Source organism: Erinaceus europaeus, chromosome 12 (genome assembly GCF_950295315.1).
Source record: "Erinaceus europaeus chromosome 12, mEriEur2.1, whole genome shotgun sequence".
NCBI classification, from domain to species: Eukaryota; Metazoa; Chordata; class Mammalia; order Eulipotyphla; family Erinaceidae; genus Erinaceus; species Erinaceus europaeus.
The window spans coordinates 17,455,289-17,482,150 of NC_080173.1; the positions used below are offsets into that span (position 1 = coordinate 17,455,289).

Consider the following 26,862-nt stretch of genomic DNA (forward strand, 5'->3'; position numbering starts at 1 on the left):
TGAATAGTAATGGTGATAGTGGGCAGCCCTGCCTAGTACCTGATCTAAGGGGGAAGGCTTCCAGTTTTTCACCATTGAGTATGATGTTGGCTGTAGGTTTGCTATATATAGACTCCACTATCTTCAGGAATTTTCCATCTGTTCCCATTTTTTTGTAGTGTTTTGATCATAAAGGGATGTTGTATTTTGTCAAAGGCTTTCTCTGCATCTATTGATATGACCATGTGGTTTTTGGTCTTGCTTTTGTTGATGTGGTGGATCATGTTGGTTGATTTACATATATTGAACCAACCTTGCATGCCTGGGATAAACTCCATATGGTTATGATGAACAATCTTTTTAATATACTGTTGTATCCAGTTGGCTAGAATTTTGTTCAATATTTTAGTGTCTATGTTCATCAGAGATAGTGGTCTGTAGTTTTTTTTTTTTGTGTCCCTGTTTGCTTTGGGTATCAAAGTGATGTTGGCTTTATAAAAGCTAGAAGGGAGTATTGCAGTATCTTCAGTCTTCTGGAAGACTTTTAAAAGTAGAGGTATTAGTTCTTCTTTGGAGGTTTTGTAGAATTCATTTGTAAAACCATCTAGTCCAGGACTTTTATTTTTGGAAAGGTTTTGATAACTGTTTCAATTTTATTAGCTGTGATGGGCCTGTTCTTGTTATCTAGTTCCTCTTTACTTAATTTTGGAAGTTCATAGGTATCTAGGAAATTGTCCGTTTCTTCCAGGTTCTCTAGCTTGGTGGCATATAGTTGTGTTGAATTTTTGCAGTGTCTGTTGTGATATCTCCTCTTTCATTTACTATCCGATTTATTTGGGTCTTCTCCCTTTTTTGTTTTGTGAGTCTGGCTAAAGGTTTATCGATTTTGTTCACTCTTTTGAAGAACCAACATTTACTTTCGTTGATCTTTTGTATGGTTTTCTTATTCTCAATGTTATTTATTTCTGCCTTCACTTTAGTGATTTCTGTCCTGGTTGCTTTAGGATTCCTTTGTTCTTCTTCTAGGTCTTTAAGATGTTCAATCAGGCTGTTTATTTGTGCTTTTTCTTGTTTCCTAATGTGTGCTTGTATGGCCATGAACTTCCCTTTCAGTACTGCCTGAGCTGTGTCCCAAATATTTTGATAGCTTGTGTCTTCATTTTCATTGAACTCTCGAAACATTTTGATTTCTTCCTTTATTTCCTCTTTGACCCAGTAGTTGTTAAGTAGTGTACTATTGAACTTCCACATTTTGGGACTATTACTAATCTTTTGTTGATTGTTAAGTGTTAATTTAATTCCACTGTAGTCTGAGAAGATGCTTGGGATGATTTCAATGCTCTTGAATTGGCTGATGCTGTCTTTGTGGCCTAACATATGGTCTATCCTTGAGAATGACCCATGTGGACTTGAGTAAAAGGTGCATTCCCGTTTCTTGGAATGAAAGACTCTGAAAATGTTCAATAGTTCTAGTTTATCTATCTCCTCATTTAGCTTCCTCATGTCTTTTTTTATTTTCTGCCTGGATTATCTGTCCAGTTGAGAGAGTGGGGTGTTGAAGTCCCCTTCTATGACTGTGTTGCTGTTAATATATTGCTGTAGCTCTTTTAGTAGATGTTTGATGTATTTAGATGGCTTCTCATTGGGTGCGTAGATGTTAATAATTGTTAAGTCCTCTTGATTGACTGATCCACTGAGGATTAAGTAGTGTCCATCCATATCTTTTTAAATTTTATTTATTTTAAAGTATATCATGTCAGATATGAGAATAGCTGTTCCTGCCCTTTTTTTGTGGGCCATTGACTTGTATGATAGTTTTTTGTCCTTTCACTCTGAGTCTCTGTTTGTCTTGTTGAGTTAGGTGGTTTTCTTGTAGACAGCATATTGTTGGGTTGTGTTTTCTGATCCATCTTCCTACTCTGTGCCTCTTGATAGGTGAATTCACACCATTGACATTTATTGATATCAAAGATTGAAGATATTTTAATGCCATTCTTGTAGAGTTTTACAGTGTTCTGATATATGGCCTATTTATGGTGGTCTTAGTGTTTTTAGGAGACCTTTCTGAACTTCTTTTAGGGCAGGCTTCGTGATAGTTGATTCTTTCAACTCTTGCTTGTCTGAGAAGGTTTTTATGCTTCCATCTAGTCTGAATGACAGTCTAACAGGATACAGTAGTCTTGGTTGAAAGCCTTTCTCATTGAGCACCTTACAGATATTTTGCCATTCTCTTCTGGACTGTAGTGTTTGTGTGGAGAAGTCTGCTGCTAACCTTAGGGGTTTTCTCTGTAGGCGACTCTTTGTTTTTCTCTTGCAGCCTTCAGGATCTTTTCTTTATCCTTATTCCTTTCCATTTTAAATATGATGTGTCTTGGTGTCTTTAAGTCTGGGTTAATTCTGTATGGGACCCTCTGGGCTTCTTGAACCTTTATGTCTTTGATGTTGTCTAGACTAGAGAAGTTCTCATCTATTATGTCCTAAAGAATGCTTTCTTTTCCTCCCTCTCTTTCTTCTTCTGGTAAGCCAACAATCCATATATTATTTCTTTTGAAGTCATCCCATAGGTCTCTGTTGTTGTTTTGAGTATCTCTTAATCTCTTTTTTAGATCTCTTCTTTTTTAGTTTTCTCTAATTCGTCCTTGATATTGCTAATTCTGTCTTCAGCCTCATTTATTCTATTCTCTCTCCCCTCTACTCTTTTCTGGAGTTCATCTATTTTCTTACCCTGTTCTGATACTGTTTTAGCTTGTTCAGATAGTTGTGTTCTTAGCTCAGCTATTTCAGCTTTCAGCTCTCTAATAACCTTGAGATAATTAGTGTTTTCTTCCAGGGTCTCATTTGTGGTTTCTGCATTTCTGATGACAATTCTTTCAAACTCTTTACTCACTCCTATGATTATTTCCTTAACTAGTGTTTGGATGTTGACTTTATTATTATTTTTTTTTTCCTCCAGGGTTATTGCTGGGCTCGGTGACTGTACCATGAATCCACTGCTCCCGGAGGCCATTTTTTTCCCCTTTTGTTGCCCTTATTGTTGTAGCCTCACTGTGGTCATTATGATTGCCATTGTTGATGTTGTTTGTTGTTGGATAGGACAGAGAGAAATGGAGAGAGGAGGGGAAGACAGAGAGGGGGAGAGAAAGATAGACACCTGCAGACCTGCTTCACCGCCTGTGAAGCTACTCCCCTGCAGGTGGGGAGCTGGGAGCTCGAACCGGGATCCTTATGCCTGTTCTTGCACTTTGTGCCACATGCACTTAACCCACTGCGCCACCGCCCAACCCCCTGACTTCATTATTTTGTGCTTCAACCTTTGGAGGGCTTTTAGCTGGACTCTTGTCCTTGTTCATTTCTCTAATATTTCTTCCTCTTGGTTTAACCATTCTATATAGTATGTTATGAGGTCCTTCTCTCACTACTTTTCAAATTACTGATCACTCTTGCCTTTATTGACTTGTGTCTAAAGTAATTAAAGTGTTCATATTTGGGGAAATCTACAGTTGTTTCAATAGTATTTTAATCCTTGAGTTGGAGCTCAATGGTTTAAAAGCCTCTTTTGTTCTTTTTCTTCCCTGTAGGCTATGTGGGAGCTTGAGGACTTTTAAACTATAAGTAGGCTTTTAGCTTAATCACTGACTCCTGACTAAGAGATAAAGCAGGGTGGGGCAGAGATAATCCAGTGGTTATGCAAAGAGACTCTCACAGCCCCACCACTAGGCCACTGAGGTATAGATCTTCTCCTAAGTTTCCTTGTTAGTTCTCTGTCCCCTGGTGTCAGCACAGGGCCTCCCTCCCACTTCTCCAGATTCTGAGGGCAGTAGCAATTGAGACTTACAGTTTCATTTGGTGAGTCTCAGAGGAGTCCTCTCCTCCCTTCAGCCATCTTTTTGTTGGTGAAACAGACTGGAGGTGGTGTCTCAACTGGTAAACTACCAGACTGTTACCAGCCATTTAATCTCTCCCCAGGCTCCTCTCTGTCCAGGAGCCACACTTGTTTGCACTCACTGGTGATTTGGTGGATTCCAGAAGTCCTTCTAGTCCTGCCTTGTTGCGGTCCCAGGTGGTCTCCTTTGGTATTCCTAGTTGACCCTGGAGAGGAAAAGAGAGAAGCACAGCTGCTGCTGCTCCATAGCCCTGCTTCTGGAAGTCCTTCAAGACCCCAGTTTTGAGGTATAGGAATGGAACTGGACTTGGATTTACTGGAAGAAAAAAAAATGAAAAAGAAAGAGGCTATGCTCTTCAAGCACAGCCTGCCCAGTGTTTGTTTTTATTTTTATTGTTTTTAATTTCTTTATTGGGGGGTTACTCGCTTGCAGTTGACAGAAAAACACAGTAGTTTGTACATGCATAACATTTCCCAGTTTTTCACATAATAATTCAGCCCCCCACAAGGCCCTCCTCTGCTATCGCTATCATGTTCCAGGATCTAAACCCTCGGCACCCACCCCCTACCCCAGTGTCTTTTCCTTTGGTGCAGTACACCAGCTCCAGTCCAAGTTCTGCTTAGTGTTTTCCCTTCTGACCTTGTTTTTCAACTTCTGCCTATGAGTGAGATCATCCCATATTCATCCTTTTGTTTCTTCCTTATCTCACTTACCACAATTTCTTCAAGCTTCATCCAAGATCTGCCTAGTGTTTGTACTTGCTAAAGACTCCATTTGAAAACTCTAGACCATGCCTCAGCAGACCCATGGAAATGGGGAGTTATCACTATTTGGGGGCATCAAGAGCGGACAGGAGTCATTATGGCAATGACAGCAGTAGCAGGCTAGAGGAGATGAATGAGCTGGAATCACTGTGAGAGAGGCACTCCTGTGGCTACCTTCTATATGTTTGTCCCAGCAGCCACTGACAGGATCTCCAGGGATGCAGAAGCCACCATGTTCCCTTGGGTCTGGAGGCATCAGGAACTGCTGCTATTAAAAGAAACTGGAAAAGCTTCTCTAGATAATATACCTGCTTTGCTGTGACCCCCCCCCCCAACTGCACTGGAGGGAGCTACAGTGCTGTGGTCTTATCTGCCTGTATCTCTCTCTAGCAGAAAAAGTTAGCCCAGGGCAATAAAGCTTTAGTGATGACAACAACAATAATAGTAATAATGAAATAAATGGACACTAAGTTGTGAAAATCATTTTTAGGAAAAGCTATAATATTTATTTTACTTTATGTTTTTAATTTTTTTAGACTTTTTTTTTTTCCTCCAGGATTATTGCTGAGCTTGGTGCCTACACTACTGCTCTTGGAGGCTATTTTTCCCTTGCTGTTTATCATTGTCGTTGTTATTATTGTTGTTGTTATTGCTGTCATTGTTGTTGAATAGGACAGAGAGAAATTGAGAAAGGAGGGGAAGAGATAGACACCTGCAGACCTGCTTTACCGCTTGTGAAGCTACCCCCCTGCAAGTAGGGAGCCAGGGGCTTGAATTTTTTTTTTTTTTTTTTTTTGCATACCATTATGCTCTCTCCCTAGTCCTCTTCTATTTACTCTTTTGGGTGTGTGGTGAGAAGATTTGGTTTAAGATGTGTCCTCTTAGAAGTTGTCATGCAGGCAGTACAGTGTTATTAATGGCACTGTGCTATGAACCGTGCTACGGACAGACTCATTTCCTTTAGCTAAGCCATTATGCTCGGACCATTCTCTGCCAGCTTTTCCTCAATCACCTGTGACTTTGGTGTTTTTAGATTTTTGCATTGTAAGTGAGATCATGTACTATTTATCTGGAAAAGATAGAATTTATGTAGAGAATATAGTTGGATGCCTTTTAAATGGACACAAGAGAACAGAAATGAACAGAGAACAGAAATGCTGAGGTGGCTGTGGCTTCAGGAGTCCTAGGACTTGGAAGACTTGGTGGGAAACAACAAGCCTTTTTGGGTGGGTTTGGGGGAAGGGCATACATGCAGATACAGTGAGAAGGTGTGTTGCCAAGAAAAAGCCTTTCCTTTCATCCTGAAAGCAAAGGAACACATGTTTGCTCATGCACTTTTGACTGGGTAGGACAGCATATTCATTTGCCAGAACTACTTGTGGCCATGTTGGGTCTAATCAGTGACCTTGGCAGAATGTGAGTACAAAGTTCTCTACAGAGAGCGTTTGTTTGTTTGTTTTTATTTTTCTGTCCTACCCACCCCTTCAATGTATGACCTTGGGCATGTTGCCAAACTTCATAATCTCTCAGTTTTTCTACTTGAAATTGATAATAATAAATCCTACTCTGCTTTTTTTTTTTTGAGACGTATTGGAAATAAGAAGCAAAAAATCACATGCAAAGCAACAAAAAAGAGCATAGGGTCAGTCATACAGTAAACATGTCAATGCATTACAAAAAGTTTCCTTTAATGTAGGAAGTCCCTTGTTTCCAGATGTTCATTCTTTAAACTATTATATAGGTATGTGAGTTATTTTCAATAATTGCTTTGAGAGGTATAAGTCATTGTTAAAAATAGGGTTTATTTTCCTAAAAAGTTTTTTTTTTTTTAAATTTGTTTCAAATGAGAAAGAATTTCAGGAATCAAACTGGGAACCTCCAAGTCAGCTGGAATCCAAGTTCAGCTATCTGCTCAGCCACAGGGTTTGTTTTGTTTTGCTTTGTTAAACCCTGGCTAGCCTTATCCAAGAATGAGTAGTTGTGGCAAGAGTAGTGGACTCAGTAGGTAGAGTGCACACCTTAACATGCATAAGAGGCTGAGAGAGAAGGACAGATACCTGCAGTACTACACTGCTACTCACCAGACTTCCCCATTAGAGGTAGGACTTGATCCAAATCCTTACATGTGGTAATATGTGTGTTCTTCTGGGTATGCTACCATCCAGCTTCCACCCAGGCCCTTTTTTTTAAATTCCTTTTGTCATTCATCTTAACTGGATGTTGTCCCTGAAGTGTTTTCGCTCTTTTTTTTTTTTTGCCCAGCATTTGGTTAAGGGGGGATGGACAGTATTGCATTATTGGAAAAGTCATCATATATTTTTCTGTATTCCATGCAAAAATGCATCATGCCTTTTCTGACAACCCATTATTTTGTGAAACAAAGCATTCACAGGTACCTCTTAGGGCATCCTGAACACCCACAACTTACATCACAAGAACAACAACAAAAACAAAACCACAGAACTCAGAGCCAGGTGGTGAGACACCCAGTTGAGTGCATACAATGCTCAAGACTCAAGTTCAAGCCTGCAGCCCCCACCTGCAGGGGGAAAGCTTCACAAGCAGTAAAAACAGTGATGCAATTGTCTCTCTGCCTCTCTCCTTCTCTATCTCCCCTTCCTTCTTGATTTCTGCCTATCTCTATCAAATAAGTGAATAAATGTATTTTTTTTTAAAAAAGAGAGAGAGACACTTCACTATTATTTGTTTGAGCAGTGTGTTGTAAAATCATAGAAAATGCCACGTTGTTAACCAGACTCGGCCAGACGCTTCCAGATTAGTAAATCTCATTCCGAGGTACAAGCTTGGAGGAATCTGGATTATTCATAATGAGAGGGGCCCTACTGTTCCCTCATAAAAGGCAATTGAAGAAAACAGAGGGTTAATGCAGCAAGTTAATAGTTCCCTTTGATTTATGCATTGCTGCCTCTCCCCCCTTCCCCCTGTTTTTTTTTTTTTCTTCTTCTTTCTAGTTTCTGGATTATGGAAATGTATGGGCTGGTTTATTTAGTTACTTCTTAACACCATCAGGTCCTTCATCAAGGAGGGTCAGTGAGCTTGATGAAGCATCTAACTTAACATTTTAGGTATTTTCTAATAAACTTGACTTCTGTTTTACTTCACCGCAATGCTAATGTTGCCTACAGTCATAGCTCCTCAGGCTGTGGTCTTGTCAACTCGCATGAGCTAAACAGGCTCAGACTTGGACAGTGTTGGAAAGGAATCCCTCCAAAGACAACTCAGGTGCCAGAGACTCAGTGGTGGTGATTCAGTGTTGGCCACTGGCTCCAGCAGGGAGCAGCCAACCAGTGCCTCAGCTAGGTGGTTAGAAGGCCCCGTGTTAATAGGTGTATGGAGTAAGAGTATGGTGGGAGGGTTTTGTTTTATTTTTCCCCCTCTTATAAGAGACTTCAAACAGACGTCCTGACTATTTGTAACCATTAAATTTCCTTCAACTGATTTTGCAAGAAGATCATAGATGTCCTTTTTCATTTCTGCCTGATGAAAAAAATTTAACTTTTACCTTCTTTGTCCAGAAGGATCCTTGATGTAAATACTTACGTTACAAAAAGGTAGTAATTGCAAGTGAGTATAGGGTTTGATATGACCCCTTCTGCTTTATTTAGGTGTAGGACTTATAGCCAAATGCTCCTCCTATCTGGTGTTTCCTAGTATTTCTGTGTCCCTTTGGACATATTTGCGATTTGCTTGAATCTGGGTTTACCACTGAGAACCACAGCACTAATTCTGATAAATTGTGATATGGTAAAAGACCATAGCTATAAAATTTTATTCTCCTTACCTTAGTTCTTCTAGAAAAAAATGGGGTAACAGTTATTATTTGGGGGTCACTTGGTAGGTCATATACCTTAAGATACACAAGACCCTGACTTGAACATTGACACCACATGGGTGTGCTTTGGATGGCACTGAGCACATTCCCTGGATAAGGGAGCAGTTCTGCAGGGTCTCACCTCTCTCTGTCTCTCATTCTTCTTTCTCTGTGTCCCCCTCTCTAGATATAAAATGAAAAGATTTAACCTGGTAGGTCTGTTCAGTGATTTTATGTGCAAGATTACATTTTTTAAATTATTAGTAATTTATTAATGATTGCCAAGATTGTGGTATAAGAGAGGTACAATTCCACACAATTCCCACTACCAGAGTTCTGTGTCCCATCCCCTCCATTGTTTGTTTAGCCCTATTCTTTATCCCTCTGAGAGCATGGACCCAGGATCATTATGGGGTGCAGAAGGTGGAAGGTCTGGCTTCTGTAATTGCTTCTGTGCTGGACATGGCGTTGACAAGTCTATCCATACTCCCATCCTGTCTCTCTTTCCCTAGTGGAGCAGGGCTCTGAGAACGTGGGGTTTCCAAGACACATTGGTGAGGTTGTCTACCCAGGGGGTCAGGTTGACGTCATGGTAGCATCTGCAACTTAGTGGCTGTAAACCATTAAAATATAAAGCAGAACAAATTGTTTAATAAACAAAAAGCTAAAGGTAAGATTATATGATCCCATTTGTTTTCTTTTTTTAATATTTATTTATTTATTCCCTTTTGTTACCCTTGTTCTATTTTTGTAGTTATTGTTGTTATTTATGTCGTCATTGTTGGATAGGACAGAGAGAAATGGAGAAAGGAGGGGAAGACAGAGAGAGGGAGAGAAAGACAGACACCTGCAGACCTGCTTCACCGCCTGTGAAGCGACTCCCCTGCAGGTGGGGAGCTGGGGGCTCGAACCAGGATTCTTATGCTGGTCCTTGTGCTTCACACCATGTGTGCTTAACCCACTGCGCTACCGCCTGACTCCCTCCCATTTGTTTTCTTTCTCTCTTCAGCCAATTTTAAATATGCATACATGCACACACATATAGATGCACACAACATCCAACTTACTTGTACTCATGATTTTGTACTATTTCTTAAAATCTATAAGAAAAAAATGGAGAACTTAACTCACAAGATATTGGAGCAGTGATAATCAACCTATATTTAATCTAAATAGCCTATGATCACATTATCAAGAAATTGGGAAACGTGGCATCAGAAATAGATCCAGAAACTACAGGTTCCCCCTGGTGTGATATAGAAAGTTCAGGGATCGAGGGGGATGACAGGAAGGCTATATTCTGGCCTTATCTCCCTCATATATGAACATCTTATTGGAAAAAGTGTTTTGTTAATTTTCATGACATCAGTCATGTAAGTTGGTGATCTGCTACATTGATTTTCTTCCTTGTGTATCTTATACTTACACAGACACTAGAATTGAAGTCCTTCATGGGCATCTAGTATTTCCACATTGACTATAACCCTTCTATGAGGTTAGGTAACTCTCCAATTTTCCCGTGATACCCAGGCACTCCACTTGTAAATACTGTAATTTAAAGAATCCATTTTAGGGGCCGTGTGGTGGTGCATCCTATTGAGTGCATTTGCTACCATGTGTGGGGACTCGGGTTTGAGCTCCTGCTCCCCACCTGCAGGGAGTGGTGAAACAGGTCTGCATATTTCTATCTTCTCTTCCCCTGTCTTCCGCTCCTCTCTCAATTTCTCTCTGTCCCACCTAATAAAAATAAGGGGGGGTATGACTACCTAGAATGGTGAATTTATAGTGCTGGCATTGAGCCTCAGCAATAAACCCTGGTAGCAACAACAACAAAAAAAGTCATTTTAAGGAACCCAGAAGACAGCATAATGGTAGTGTAGACAATTTTCATGCCTGAGGCTCAGAATTCCCAGGTTCTATCCCCAGCACCACCATAAGCCAGAGTTGAACAGTACTCTGAGAAAGAGAGAGAAAGAGAGAGAGAGAGAGGAAAAGAAAAAAGGAGGTGGTTGTGATGCACCCAGTGCTCTTGAAGAGCATCTTTTTTTCATTTCATAGGACAGAGAAATTGAGAGAGATGGGGAAGATAGAAAAGGAGAGAGAAAAATAGACACCTGCTTCACCACTTGTGAAGCAGCCCCCCTGCAGGTGGAGAACCTGGGGCTCAAACAGGGATCATTGCACGAGTCCTTGCACTTCATACTATGTACACTTAACCTGGTGTGCTACAACCCAGCCGCCTGAGCTACATTTCTTTAAAAGAAAAGAAGCATTTTTTAAAATTTTATTTATTTATTTTCATTGCCACTGGTGCTGTCATTAGGGCTAGCATTTTAAAATGAGCACTTGTTGCTTTGAGATGTTTTTGACAGGCTAGGTCTATTAACAACTGTCATTTATTCCATAAAGTGATGCCCAGCCCTGTCCTTCCTGGACTGCAGTGGTTGCTGTGCTTGGAGCACAATGGTGATAGAACTTCACTGCACACTCACTCTCTTGCTAGAGAGCCCAAATCAGATTGTATTCAGTGATGAGCAAGATGTGAAGACGGTTGTTGGTTGCCTGGGTTGCCCCAAGTTAGTGAATCAGTTTCGGAAGAAAAGCTTGACTAGAAAGATTTGAAGTGGAATGTCCAAGATGCCAAATAAAGCAGAGAACATGCCTCCTTCCTTACTAAGCTTCCCATGCAGCTTTTTATTGCGTGTCTTTCCTCCCACCCCCGTACGCAGTGGCTTTTGAATAGCCTGTAAAATTATCTGAGAAACAGGTTTGATCTTGAGGGGTGGGGAGAGTCTAGGAAAAGAAATTAGAGGAAGGGTGGCTGACTCAGAACAGTCTTTGAAGCTGGAATGGGGACAACTTCTCATGGCAGATGGGAAGAAGAAGCGTCTCTCCGCCACTGGTCAACAGGGCACCTGCTGATACTTTGCTGAGATTGTGAGAATCTCACACTCTGTTCAGAAACTTCACTGTGTGCTCCTGTAAACTATCTCTGGGAAAAATCACAAAGTTTGCAGCTAGTTTTCAAGAGTTTCAAATAGAGATTAGATACATAATTGTTTTCATGTCTCAGGAAGTTGCAAAATGTGTTTGAGTTTAAAAACAGCTAATTAGTGTGTCTCAGCTAAAATTATTTTGGGCAAGTAATTGAAAGACTAATTTCAATAAAGTTGTGCCCGAGGGAACCCTTGGGAAGTCTCACGCTACAGGAATAGAGAGATAGTTCATGTAGTAGGGTGCAGTCCAGGCTAGACCCCCAGCACCACATGGAAGATGCTATAGCACTGGAGGAAGTTCTGTTGTGGTGGTGTCTCTACTTCTGTCAGTCTGTCTGTCTATCTGAATGAAAAAAAAAATCTTGAATGGTGAAATGGTGTATACATAAGGGTGTATACATGATGGTGAAATGGTGTATACATTTTCTCTTGTAGCTTCTCAAGAGAAAAGAAGAGAGAGGAAAGGGGAGGGGAGGAGAGAAGAGGGGAGAGGAGGGGAGGAGAGGAGAGGAGGGGAGGGGAGAGTAAAGGGGACGAGAGGAATCACACAATACATATAGCAACCTAAGAAAAGATTGGCAGACTTTTCTCATTAAAGGACCAGAGGGGGAATACATTAGGTTTTGTGGGCCACACAGTTGCTGCCTCTGGCATTTAACTCTGCTTTGTGGCCCAAGAGCAGCCATTGATGATGTGTGAGAGAGTGAACATGACTATGTTTCAAAGGATCTGCTCTGGAGACTCTATATGATTTGTACCAGTACAAGCTGTTCTTTTTATGATTTACCTGACTACTTAAATAACTCTACAAAAATGCTCTTAAGGATGTGCATGCAGATAGGCGACTGCAGGCTATGCTGACTGTGGTCAGCAGACTATGGTTTGCTGGCCGGTAACTTCAAACATTCCAGCTGACCATTTTTTTTGCATGCATCTGTGGACCTATGCTTATCTCAGACCTTAATTCCAAGTGTGTCAACCCCCCCCCCAAAAAAAAATTCATGTAGTTCTCCTTCTTCTACTGGCTTGCTTTTTGTCTGTGTGCATGTTTACTCAAACTGTATTTTGTGTAAGCTTGTTGCTGTTTCTTAAAATATGGTAACCATGTTTCTGAACATCGGCTACCTTGATAAACATACTAAATGCAGGGATACCTAAGCCTTTAAAATATCAGCACCTGCTATGAACTTGAGATGTAAATAGCTCAAAAATTATAAGCATGCTTATGCAAAACAGACATTTGTAAATAACAGATGGCACTTATTTACCAAGAATGTAAAGGCACTGATGAGAACTGAGTCGCCTTGGACTAATAGGAGGGTGGTTGTGTCAAAAATAGTGAAATCCCCAGGTAGCATAAAAGCATGACTGGTAGCCAGGCATCAGTGTCTCTGACTCTAGTGAGTCCTCAGAGCTGCTTGGGGCTCACGGCATGATGACCAGAAGGCAACCTCAACCCTGTGTGCAGATCAGGCATAGATGGCAGCCAAGGCCGAGCAGAGGCCAGCCAGTCCACAGATGGAGGCTGTGCATGGCCTCCACCTGTCTCTTCTGTTAGCCCACGGAATCATTTGCTTGAGCTTGTGGAAGGAAATAAATGTGAATGTGTGCCTTTGGGCTTTAAGTGCCTGGTTTTATCAGTCGTCTCCACTCTGTGACATCCTTGAACTGCACATTTACTGTAACTCAAGCCTGGTGCTCAAATACAGCACCAAGTGATCCAGTGCCAGGCAATTGTCACATCTATTATAAAGGAAGTGTTGATTCAACCCAGCCCAAGAACCACCACCAAGAGTAAAAGGTCTTCAGAGATGGGGTAGGACCTTTTAAGTTATTTATATCAGCAGTTGATTGGAACTTGAGTTGTAGCTCCTTCTTAATTGTTAAAAGAATTTTTTTCATTTATTCTTATTCTTTTTCTCCCTCCTTTCTCCTTCATCTTTTCTTTACTAGCCCTTTCTCTCTCTCTCTCTCCCTTGCTCTCTCACACAATGCACAAACACATGCCCACACATTTTGTGAGTTGCTGTATTCAGAATAAAAAAGGATAAATTGGGAGGTGGTGGTAGCACAGTGGGTTAAGCTCATATGGCGCAAAGCTCAAGGACCGGCTAAAGGATCCCAGTTCGAACCCCAGCTCTTCACCTGCAGGAGGGGGGTTCCGGGGGGGGCCCTTTCACAAGCAGTGAAGAAGGTCTGCAGGAGTCTTCCTCTCCCTCTCTCTTTCTTTTTTTTTTTAATTATTTATTTATGAGAAAGATAGGAAAAGAGAAAGAACCACACATCACTCTGGTACATGTGCTGCCGGGGATCGAACTCAGAATCTCATGGTTGAGAATTCAGTGCTTTATCCACTGTGCCACCTCCTGGACCACTCCCTCTTTCTTTCTTCCCCTCCTCTCTCTGTCCTATTCAGGAACAATGATGACAGCAATAACAACAATAATGATAAACAATAAGGCAACAAAAGGGAAAAAATGGTCACCAGGAGCAGTGGATTCGTAGTGCAGGCACTGAGCCCCAGTGATAACCCTGGAGGCAAAAATAAATAAATAAATTGATCCTCAAAATCTTTTTAAAAATTATTTTATTTATTAATGAGAGAGATACCTGAGGGGGGGAGGGAGAGAGAGAAATAACCAGGCATCACTCTGGTACATGTACTGCTGGATATTGAAGTTGGGACCTCATGCTTGAAAGTCTAATGCATTCCCAGACTACCAAATAAATTATCATTTTTTTTGTAAACTTTAAAAATTTTTTTAACATTAATTTTTCCCCATTTGTTGCCCTTATTATTTTATTGTTGTAGCTATTATTATTGTTGTTATTGATGTTGTCTTTGTTGGATAGGACAGAGAGAAATGGAGAGAGGTGGGAAAGACAGAGAGGGGGAGAGAAAGATAGACACCTGCAGATCTGCTTCACCGCCTGTGAAGTGACTCCCCTGCAGGTGGGGAGCCAGGGGCTAGAATCAGGATCTTTAAGCCAGTCCTTGCGCTTTGTGCCACGTGCACTTAACCCGCTGTGCTCTTAAATTATTTTAAGAGACCTTTCCTCAGTTATAATTTAGATGTAGTTAGGAAGATAAATAAAGTCCATTCTCATACCTTATTTGTATAAGAACAGATCACTACGTGTCAGGAAGGGTCTGAAATGAAAACTGTTTATGTAACAAGGGAATGTGACCATCAAATAGGCTTGTACAGGAAACACAGTGAACACACGTAGTGGACAGATCTGCAGTGCAGTTTCCATCAGTCATTCCCGAATGTTCAGGGGCTGGGTGGTGCTCCACCTGGTAGAGTGCACATGTTACCATACACAAAGATCTGGGTTCAAAACCCTGGTTCTCACCTGCAGGGAGGAAGCTTCACGAGTGGTCAAGCAGTGCTTCAAGTGTCGCTCCATTCTTTCCCTTTCCACCTCTCCCCTTGCCTTTTAATGCTTTTCTCCTCTGTCCCTATACAAAAGAAACAAAAATAAAATATTAAAAGATTTATTAGCTAACAGTGGATAATAGCAGTGGACATTTTTAACATTTTGCAAAGAGTAGATACCAGAAGTTTGTTTTATGCTGCTCAGATTTGGAAACTAATACAGGAAGGTTTCATTTCTCGTGTGTGTGTGTGTGTTTGCGACACTATTAAAGGTCAGTTATTGTGATATTTATATCATAGGAATCAGAAAAACAAGTGCTTTTTAGTAGTTGATTTCCTAGTCCTTTATAAGTTCCAGTAAATTAAACTTTAAAACTCTTGCTGAAGGGCCCGGGCAGTAAATGTACCAGGTTAAATGCACGAAATATGGAGCACAAGGACTGGCACAAGGATCCCAGTTTGAGGCCGAGACTCCCTACCTGCAGGAGGAGGGGGTCACTTCACAAGCAGTGAAGCAGGTCTGAGGATATCTATCTTTCTCTCCCCCTCTCTATCTTTTCCTTGTCTCTCGATATCTCTCTGTGCTAGCCTATATATATATTTTTTAAAAATGGCCTTCAGGAGCAGTGGATTTGTAGTACAGGCACCGAGCCTCAGTGATAACCCTGGAGGCAAAAAAAAAACAAAACAAACAAAAACACTCTTGCTGAGCTCTAGAAGGTCTCAGCACTAGAGCACTGGATTTGCATGCCTGAGCCCCTTGAGGTATTCCCCTGCACCACCAAAAGTCCATGTTGAACACAGTCTCTTCCCCACTCCTACTGCATAAAAAAGTTTTAAAGGGAATTTATTTCCTTATTGTTAAGTAAATAAAGTTCTGAGACCTAAGGTAATGGGGGGGAGGGAAAGCTAGGAGGAAATACTCTTCCATCTTTGTTCCAACGATAAAACTAGGCAATCACTACGTAATAATTCATACCAAGATGAAGAAATATTTTGCACTAGGATTGTTTCTCTATCCCAAATATTTGAACATTTTTTACCTGTTTGCATTCATTTTGGTGGTGAAAGCTGGGTGCCCGTTTGCACATCTTTAGCTAGTGTTCTCTCTTCAGCACCTCTACTAAAATTCCCCTTGTGTCCACATGAATTACTGAGTCTTTTCTGCCTGTACTCCGACCCTGCTTATCTTCTTTAAGTGGGGTCTGTGTGAAATGCCTTGTGGGAACTGTAAGTCATTACATGCTTATATAAGTTCCTGCACCCCATGCAGGGCTTGAGAAAGATGGTATACACGTAAAAAGCCACCCCACCCCAGCCATTCAAACCAGCAAAATAAATGCAAGGATCTCCAATAGCTAGTATGGGAATGCATAATATATAGAATCCAGTCAGTAAACATTTGTTGAAAACGTTGGTTTTAACCTTAATACTTTCTTTTGCCCACATAAAACATGCCCACATAAAAATAGTTGTGTGTCGGAGTCAGGCGGTAGCACAATGGGTTAAGCACACATGGCTCAAAGCAAGGACAAGTGTGAGGATCCTGGTTTGAGCCCCCAGCTCCCCACCTGCGGGGGCGGGGGGAGTCGCTTCACAAGCAGTGAAGCAGGTCTGCAGGTGTCTATCTTTCCCTCCTCTTTTTCTTCCCCTCCTCTCTCCATTTCTTTCTGTCCTAGCCAATAATAATGACATCAGTAACAATAATAACCACAACAACTTTAAAACAACAAGGGCAACAAAAGGGAAAAATGGCCTCCAGGAGCAGTGGATTCATGGTACAGGCACTGAGCCCCAGCAATAACCCTGGAGGCAAAAAAAAAAAGTTGTGTGCATGTTGGTATATATGTTTTTCCTAAACTCATTTAATACCACCCCCCTTTTGCTAAAATGAGTCAACTCTATAGATGATTCTCTGGGACACGGTTATTTTAGAATTGAGTACTGTGGCCTGAGAGGTGGCATACCAGGTAGAGTGCTGGGCTTGAATGCATGAAGTCACAGGTTCAATTCCCAGTGCATTGCATTGTCAGACTGATTCTCTGGCTCATTTTCTGTTTCCTTCTTTCTTAAATAAGTAACTCTTTGAAAATGTTTTTAAGTTAAAAATAACATTCGAGTAGCTATTCTCCAAATGTTTCATGAAACCTGGTAAATAATTTAAACAGACTTGTGGCTATGTAGAATTGTTGTCACTACTTTGATTTTTCTTTGTTGTTTTAGTGTTAAATGTACCTGACCTTCTTCCTCTTCCTGGTCATATTTTTCTCTGTACTGTCTTTTTCATTTTCATCCACAGTCCCTCTGTCTACTGTTCCAACTAGCTACCAGACCAGACACTCTTTGCTGATCAGTCTAGTACTCTAGGCACTCTGAGGGTAGCGCTCAAAATATATAACCACTCCCTTTGATACATTAAAAAGTCATACAAACCTTCATGTGAAATACCTAAAGGAACACGTATAACAGGAGGAGAGGCATTTGCTCCTGCAGGCACCTTGCAAAGGGGACCGTTTTTCTTATATGATATAAATGAAATCTTCACTCTGCCCACTTTTACACCTACGCATGTACTGAGCGTCTCCAAGGAGACAAGGAAACCCGGAGTCCAGTGATGGTGAATCCTCCTCGGAGACAGCAGGCTAGAGTCTCAGGCAATGCTGCCAGGCGTCTTGGCTTCCAGATGCCCCTCTCAGACACTCTCTTCTCGAGGTTCTTCCAGGCAGGCTTTCTCCAACATGTCTCTCCCTTCACAGATGAAATAGCCTGTACTATACATCTGAAGGGCTTGTTGTGGTGAGTCCAGCAGGCAGGAGGCTTCGCTGGGACCAGGTGGGTGGCGTAGGGAGGGGTGATAGGAGGGCTCTTTCCCTCTCTGTCCCACATTTCTTTAACTGAGCCTGGTTTCATTGCCTCCCTTTGCACTGCTCAGACACAAAAGACACCACTCAACCTTACAGAGTGTCTTGAAAATAATCCCTGGTACAACAGAATCGTCACGAGCCCAATTTAATGAGAGTGTCCTTTTACCTTTTTTAGGAGAATTGCTATTCTTAAGGATTCAACATTTTTAAGTGTCTGCTCATAATTCATGATCCTCTTGACCACTCTTGTTTTCCCTTTATTTTTTATTTCTCACTTTATTTGATAGAACAGAGAGAAATTGAGAAGGAAGGGGAGGAAGACAAAGACAGAGAGACTCCTGCAGCACTACCTCATCACTTGTGAAGCTTTCCCCCCTGTAGGTGGGGACTTGGGGCTTGAACCCGGTGGCCCTTATGCATGAGAATTTTTGCACTTAACCAGGGACATCTCCACCTGGCCCCCATTTTTTTTCTTTCTTTCTAATTCAATGCACCCTTACCTATCTTACCTTTCTTCTATGCCATTGTAACTTTTTTGGGGGGGGCAGGGAGAAACTATGTCCATTCTTTTCTTATATAAATGAAGTCACTGCCCATCTGTGAGGAGAATGCTGCCACCATAAGTCTGCTACACACCTTGTCTGAGGCACACATATTTACCACATTGACATTCTGATTGATGTAACACCCACGTAGCCTCACTTTTTTCCCCTTTAAACTCCACTCACATCATTTAATGAGGATTCTTGGTTCTGAGCTCAAATATTCTCACTTGTTCATGTGATACTATTCGTAGCACAGTGACTGTTAAACTTCAGTTTTGTGTTACTGATCCAGTTACCTTTTCTGGTAAAGGTAAGATAGGGATAATGAAAACTTCTTGTTACATTCATGGTCAGTGAGCAAATCAAGAGGGTTTATTGTTGACATGTTTGGGTTTTTTTTTTTTTTTTTTTTTGGTGTGTGTGTGTGTGTGTGTGTGTGTGTGTGTGTGTGTTTTAATTGGTCAACAGCCATGGAAGTGGTTCAGTTGTAGGATTTGCAAACATGTAGTTGTGCTTCACTTTTCATCCTCAGTACCATGTATATCAGAGTGGTATTCTGGTTCATTCATGTTCTGTTTCTTATTCTTGTAGATAAACAGGTATTTAAAAGCAGGAAAAAATGGTCAGTCATATGTTCTATACTTTGGAAAACTCTGCTAGGTTACTTTTGCTTTATCATATTACCTTTCCAGTTTCTACCTTATAAATATAAACCATCCTATCTTACAAGTATGAAAGAGTCATTTATACTAGACATACTCAGTGTTGTTCACAAGTGCATTATGTCCCATTTTTGTTGGCATAGAAGTCAAAATTGCATAATAGTTTTTTCAAGTAGGTTATCAAGGTCATCGTAAGTATATCTTATCTGTATTGGTGTTCTTTTTTTAAAAAATATTTATTCCCTTTTGTTGCCCTTGTTGTTTTATTGTTGTAGCTATTATTGTTTTTGTTATTGATGTCCTCTTTGTTGGATAGGACAGAGAGAAATGGAGAGAGGAGGGGAAGACAGAGAGGGGGAGAGAAAGAGAGACACCTGCAGACCTGTTTCACCACCTGTGAAGTGACTCCCCTGCAGGTGGGGAGCCTGGGGGCTCGAACCGGGATCCTTACGCTGGCCCTTGCACTTTGCACCACATGCGCTTAACCTGCTGTGCTACCACCCGACTCCCATTGGTGTTCTTTTTTAAATAACTTAATCCATCGTATGACCCATCTTTTAGCTCTTTTTCTTTATTTGGACTCTACTGAGATAGAAGGATTACTTTCCACTTAAGTTCCCAGAGTCCCCTAAAATGAATCAGGAATGTGAAGGTGCCTCTGGAAAGAGTTCTTTATTGTCCTACAAGCTTCTTCTTTCCTCTACTTTTCTCCTGTCCAGTATCAGTCACCCTTCCTCAGAGCCTTAACTAGCTCTACTCCACATTCTGGTAGGGGTAAAGTGTAGGCTCCCATGGATTGCAGTGCCTGAGGAGCTGAGGAGGATGCAACGTACTAACTGTCCAAAAATGTAAAATTCTAAAATGTTTTGCAAGTTAGACTTACAGTATGAAGTTTTGTTTGCTGTTTCCTTGGCCCACAAATGGGAAAGTCAGGATCTACCTCTAAAGTGTTCTTCCTGGAATTCTGAATGTGGAGATCCCCAACTTGTATAACAGCGCCAACATTTTTCTTTTATTTTCCCTCCTAGGCACTTCAAGTGGCAAGACAGCTCCTTCTTCAACAGCAGCAGCAGCAGCAACAGCAACAGCAACAGCAGCAGCAGCAGCAGCAGCAGCAGCAGCAAGTTAGTGGATTAAAATCCCCCAAGAGGAATGACAAACAACCAGCCCTTCAGGTAACATTTTAAAGTATGATATGCACTTTGAGGTAGTTGATAAGCAATTCAGAAGTGGACTACATGGTGAATGACCAACTGCGTAATAAAAGCTTCTGCAGAAAGTACACTTTTAGTACATTTTAGAATAGGATAGTTTGGGGAAAGTGTTTATGGAACTAAATCTGTTATTGTTGGGAATAAGAAACTCTTACTAATTAATCAATATAATAGGAGGAGGAGGAGTTTGCAGGGATGAGCTGCATAATAGCCCTGTAACTTGCCGGGGAGAAGAGTTGATAGTATTCGTGGATGTTGCCTCTTTTTCTCTTGATGGATCTAGAAACCACACGCACACAGTAGAGCTCAGCTAGGGATGATATTGCACCTCCCCCAAGGGACAACTGGTAATGCGTGCAAACTTTACCTTTCACAGTTAGAAGGCCATGGCTTCTCTGGCATCATAGAAGTCATGAATGTTGACAAATATTCTATAATGCACAGGATCCCCCCATTATACAGAATGATTTTGAATTATTATTCCATATTGTCAAGAACTGTTATTGGTGTGGATGAGGTAGTAGCTGGGGTGGTAGAATGCAAGATGTGCATGTTTGAGGAGTCCAGTTTTATCTTAGTTCCCCATGGACCGGGTGGCGGCGGGGGGTGGTGGTGTTGGTGTTGCTCTAACTTGCCTCTGTCATATGAAACTCTGTCTCTTTCTTTCATAAGGCACTCTTTTTTTTTTTTGTCATACTACATGAACTCTTTTTTTAAAAAAAATAACAACATAACTTATTGGGATTGAAGAATGCACATTACTTTTTAAATGCCTGGTAATTTAATTCGTACTCTGTTCTTCAGTTGATATTTTCAAATAGTTCCGAAACATTGACGAAAAATACTTAGCAGGACCACACAGTGGTACACCCGGTTAAACACATACATTCCCATGTGCAAGAACCTGGGTTCCCAGTCCCTGGTTCCCACCTGCAAGGGGGAAGTTTCCTATGTGCTGAAGCAGTGCTATATGTCTCTTTCTGTCTGTCTCTCTCTCCTCTCTTTCCCTCTGTTTCTTTCTTCTACTTTATCTCCACCTCCATTCTCAATTTCTCTGTCCTATCAAATAAAAAAGCAGTAATTTACATAAAATTTTAAAATATATATGTTAAAAAATTTTTAATTTTAATTAATTAACTAATTAATTAATTTTGGATAGAGACAGAGAAATTGATAGGGGACAATAGAGAGGGAGAGAAGCAGAGAGATACCTGCAGCCTGTTTCACCACTCTGAAGCTTTCCCCCTGTAGGTGGGGAACAGGGGCTTGAACCCAGGCCCTTGTATGCCACCACCTGGTACCATGTTAGCAACTTTTTTAGGCACATTGAGGACAAGGGTTCAAGGAGTAAAAAAATAACTGAGCTAGTAAAAACTAAATTTGGGGGCCCAGTGGTGGCGCACCCAGTTAAGTGCACATATTACTAAGCATAAGGATCTGAGCGAGGACCTGAGTTCGAGCCCCAGTTCCTTACCTGCGGGTGCGGGATGGAGGGTGGGTGCTTCACAAATAGTGAAGCAGGACTGCAGATGTCTCTCTCTCTCTCTCCCTATCTATCTATCTATCTATCTATCTATCTATCTATCTATCTATCTCTATCTCCTCTTCCTCTCTCAATTTCTCTCTGTCCTGTACAGTAGAATGGAAAAAAATGGCCACAAGGAGCAGTGGATTTGTTGTGCTGGTACCGAGCCCAGTGATAACTCTGGAGGCAAAAAAATAATAAAATAAATAAAAAGGAAAGAAAAAGAAAAAAATATAAAAATTTAATTTGGGGGAGTTGGGCGGTAGCACAGTGGGTTAAGTGCACGTGGTGCAAAGCGCAAGGACCAGCTTAAGGATCCTGGTTCGAGCCCCCAGCTCTCCACCTGCAGGGGAGTCACTTCACAAGCAGTGAAGCAGGTCTGCAGGTGTCTCTCTTTCTCTCCCCCTCTCTGTCTTCCCCTCCTCTCTCCATTTCTCTCTGTCCTATCCAACAAGGATGACATCAATAACAATAACTACTACAATAAAAAAACAAGGGCAACAAAAAGGGAATAAATAAATAATTTTTTTAAAAAAAGAAAAAATTTAATTTGATATTTGTCTTGGAGTAGAAAAATTCAATAATTTTAAAGAAACTTGAGTCAAGGTATTCAAGTAGTGTCTACACAAGGTACTTGCTGATAATAGCTACTTCAGCTACTTAGCTGAGGTTGGATATCTCCAAAACAAAAGGATATCTCACACTGGACATTTTGCAACAGAATCTATAAACAGTAGTAACAGGTATACTGTGATAATAATTAATTAGTTCACAGGTCCACCTAAGTTTTTGCTTGTATTAAATTTGATACCCCCACCCCCACCCCCACTACCACCAATCCTCTGCTCTGGTTTATGGTGGTGCTGGGAATTGAACTTGGGACCTTTGCTGCCTCAGACATGATTATTTTTTAAGGTTTTATTTGGTTATTAATGAGAAAGATAGGAGGAGAGAGAGAAAGAACCAGACATCACTCTCTGGCACATGTGCTGCTGGGGGTTGAACTCAGGACCTCATGCTTGAGAGTTTGATGCTTTATCTGGTGTGCCACCTCCTAGACCACTGCATGAAAGTCTTTATGCTTAACCACTTTACTATCTTCCCAGCCCAACTTGAACCATGCTTTTTTCTTTTTCTTTTTTTTTTTTTTTAAACCAGTGCATTGCTCAGCTCTGGCTTATGGTGGTTTGAGAGACTGAACCTTGAGCCTGGGTTGTCTCAGGCATGAGAGTCTGTTTGCATGACCATTATGTTATATGCCCATCCCTGAACCATACTATTCCCTAAATTATCCTACAAAGGTCAAAATGATCTTGGGTAACAAGTTCTAGTTCTTTTGTATCTGCTTGGGAAACTGCCACTGCCTAGAGGACTCCAACAGTGTAGTCTCTCTTTGTTGGAATGGTTGAATGACAATGTGTATTGTTGACTAACACTTCCGAAAACAGTTGTTTGGGAATCTTTGTCAATCCACACACCTTTTAGTCTGTGTGTGTGTGTGTGTGTGTGTGTGTGTGTGTGTGTGTGTGTGTGTGTGTGTATGCTGGGGGCATTTTTAATGAGGTACAGTGCCATTGAGGTGCCATGTCAGGTGCTGTAAGAAATTCTTTGTTATGTAGATGTCTTAAGAACAGCTCTAGAGGATGAAATATGACTGTGTTGACCTTTCAGCTGTGAGCTTATTTGTCAGGATTCAAATAAGTTGAAAGGATCAAACTGAACAGTTTCCGTAGTCAGACTGGGAATTGTATTTCAGAGGTCAGCAACGGAAGCCACATTGCAGATTCCAGAACATAGCCAATTGTTGGTCCATATTAAAGTACCAGGGCATCTCCTGCAGACAGAGACACAATTAAAATTCTAATTTATTAATGTATACAGGGAGCTAGCCCAGCCTGTCACTCAGTGATTCAAATGACTGTCCATCCTTTTGCCTCCCTCTTGGAGTTCTCACAGCCTTTAAAATCCTCTGAGTCCTCTTGAATTTATCAGGTCTCAAGTGCATTGGAAAAATGACAGTGTATTATTGGGCAGGGGTTAGCACACCTAGTAAAGCCTTGCTTAGATTTGATATAAAAAGTAGCTTGTCTGATGCATACTCTATAGGATGGAATATCATTCGTGATTTTTAATGCTGTCTATTTCCCCCTCATAGTTGCTTTCTAAAAACAGATACTTTAGGTAATTTCTTTTTCTAAGATGAATGAAGTTCTTTTTAGATCTAAAGAATCAGAGAGTCAGTTTAGGGGATTCACAAGTGAGGGCTCCCCCCACACCCCTGAGTCAACAAGACCATTTAGTGAATCCTTCTGAGCACTCATGTCTCTATAAAAATTACAGGACCAGGGAGCCATCTTGAAGTTTGGTTTTGCCTGGGGAAGGTGGTTTGAGTCTTCCTCCCCCTCCATGAAAGAGTTAATGAGCAAAGTATTTAGCCTAGCTCAGTGAACTGTTCAAAGAGGAAAAGAGATAACTGGCTGGTGTGTGTGTATATCCATATGTATATGTGTAGCCTAGACTGTTGCTGAATGTCTCCTCAGCTTCCTGGTAGGCTCATACAGAATCACTAAGCTTTATTAGGTTGGCAGACCTTCAACCAACAGAAAGGAGAAATTACTGACCTAGGTCACATGGTACATTACCTTGTTATAAAAATACCTTCATAGATTGGTGATTCATGGAAGGAATCACCTCCACATTTTCATATGTCTTGCCATGCCATGTCCTTGCTGGGGCATTTTGGCCAGAGTGCCCTTGAAAGGGAAGGGAGATTCTATAGGGAATCTTAAAGGTGCTCATCTCTGATTTTTTTTTTACCTCTTCGAACTAGGCCGAGAGACCTATTTTAGCAAATTTCAACTCTTCCACATAGAGGAAGATTTGACAGGGAAGAAGGATTTGATCTGCTGATAGTTGGAGAGAGAAAGAAAGAAAGAAAGAAAGGAAGAAAGAAAGAAAAGAAAAGTAAACCAAATCTCAAAATATACTGTGATCATATTTTAAGCATCTCTCACACCTCTCTGCTTTATGTTTGGCAGTGCTGTCTAGTTTCACAGGCTGATGATACAAACAAAAGAAATTGAAAAGTTAGAGGAGACTATAAGTGGTTACTCGATAGAAATCATGAAATGTAGTCAAACATTACTAATTTCAAGAAGAGAGTAAATTAGAAATGATGTATTTTGTATACACACACACATATGTACACACACACACAAACACACACATCTATCTATCTATCTATCTATACATATATATATATATATCGAATGGCCACATTCTTGGATAGTATTGTCGATTATAACGATAGCATTAATTAAATATAGCTACAACTCTAAAGTTTTTGAAAAATATTCTGCCTAGTCACATAAAAAGCCCCTAACTTGGTCTATTTGTTTACTTTGAATCATTTATGAATGAGACACATGAAACTTAAAATTTGAGCCCATCCAAAAGTCAGGATCAGAATTATCTGAATTCATTCATTGTGATTTAGTGGGTTTTCCTGGAACCACTACAAAGCACAGTGGTCATGCTAGTTCTCATGGATGTAAAACCCGGAGAGGCTTCAAGACCCTGCCTTCAAGATGCTTATGGATTGTAAAAGACTTAACAAGATTTTGCTGCAAAACAAAAATTATATGTGAGTAAAAATAGTAGGCATGCTTTTATAAATATTTATATACTTCTGATGATTGCTTAAACAAGTGAAATAAATGCTTAACGGTGCAGGTGTGCTCATAACCTCGAAAATGTGTAACTTTACTGGCTGAAGATTAATTTGTGAGTAGATGAGCAATTTTATTGATCAAATTTTGGAACTTTGACCACCGTTTCTGGGTAGTAATTCATTTTGGTTCTCTAAGCATTTTAGTTGTTGGCATACGCACATAAACTGGAAGGAAATCAAATGACACATTTTCTCCTAAGAAAGTAAAAGTACATGTGTATTCTGGCAGCAATTAAGTTAGGAAAGAAAGTAAACCTTGTGTATTTCTTACAGTGCAAAGCTGACCACAGTTGCAGGCCCTCTCTAAAGAATTTGAACTCGAAGTCAGTCATCTGATAGTTTTCTTTCCTGCCTATCCCTTTCCTTCCAAAGTTATATCATGGGCAAGCCCTTCACATGAGGCCATTTCACTGAAAGAAGGATGGCAAAATCCACTAGATGGTCCACCTTCTGGTCTAGTTAAAAGCTCAAAGTTATAATGAGGACTCCAGCTTTCAGTGCAAGAGATGAAAATACAGGATTCAAAATAAGATAAAACAGAGTCCAAAATTCAACAGGTGATTTTTAACATTTTCATTTGCTCTTCTCTAAAGCTTGCTTTAGGCAGCATTTGTCTTTGCATTAACACCACATATAATATCCACATTACGTACTCAGGAAGAAACTGGCATGAGGAAACCTTTAAAGGAAACTACAGTTTTATGTTACAGATAGCGAAATGGAATGGGTTTGAAATACCCTTAAAAAAAAAAAAAAAAAACCCATACAATGAACTAGTAAAAAATGGATAATTGAAGAGAGAAAGGCAAACGAATTTTTCTTTTTAATGTGGAGAGTTAACATTTGTCTAAAATTGTCATCCCTGGCATTAAATTGATATGAAATGTTGGAGTTTTGTTATCTTTTAAGATTTTCTTATAGCATATGTTTGGAGAATCTCCCAAACTCTTTTAAAAATAAGTCTTGATAACAATAAAGTAGAAATGATTCTTTAAAAATGACTATGTTTTTCTGATTACTACATCATTAAAATAGAATAAAACATTGGCCCCTCACAGGATTTTATATCCAAGTAGTTCATGAACTTCAAAAAGACTGTCTTGTTGCCCAGTTGAAATAATGTTTGGTAGTTGCTTCTAAACATCCATGATAAGTTGTAGTTTCATAAAGAATTAGCTCATATTTTTGGTTTGTTTGTTTGTGATTTCTACATCTTCTGTATATAGAGGGCAGCCTTGTGTTCCAGTCTTCCCATGACAGCCCTGCTTTTCACCTGTTGACTGGATCTATCTAGCAAGTCAATAGTATTCCAGATTGCATGTTTAATTAGATGTCCACCTTATACTTCTTCTTCTTCTAGCGTTTGCCCTTCTTCTGTAGCCAGTCAACAGCGTCAGGTTGAGCCTTATACTAATGCATTTCAGTATTAAAATACAAGTGGGGAGAGGCCTGCTGGTGGTGTACCTGGTTGAGTGCACATGGTACCA

At 40.5% G+C, this 26,862-nt stretch overlaps 1 protein-coding gene across 12 annotated transcripts in view; it reads left to right on the forward strand.

Moving 5' to 3' along the window:
- Positions 1-26,862, forward strand: part of FOXP1 (forkhead box P1) — a 495,633-nt gene that overhangs the window by 280,561 nt on the left and 188,210 nt on the right. For all 12 annotated transcript variants that reach the window (XM_060202871.1, XM_060202866.1, XM_060202864.1 and 9 more), the window contains one exon: positions 19,935-20,081. In XM_060202871.1, coding sequence (XP_060058854.1) covers positions 19,935-20,081 — 147 coding nt within the window. The remainder of the gene's footprint in view (positions 1-19,934; positions 20,082-26,862) is intronic.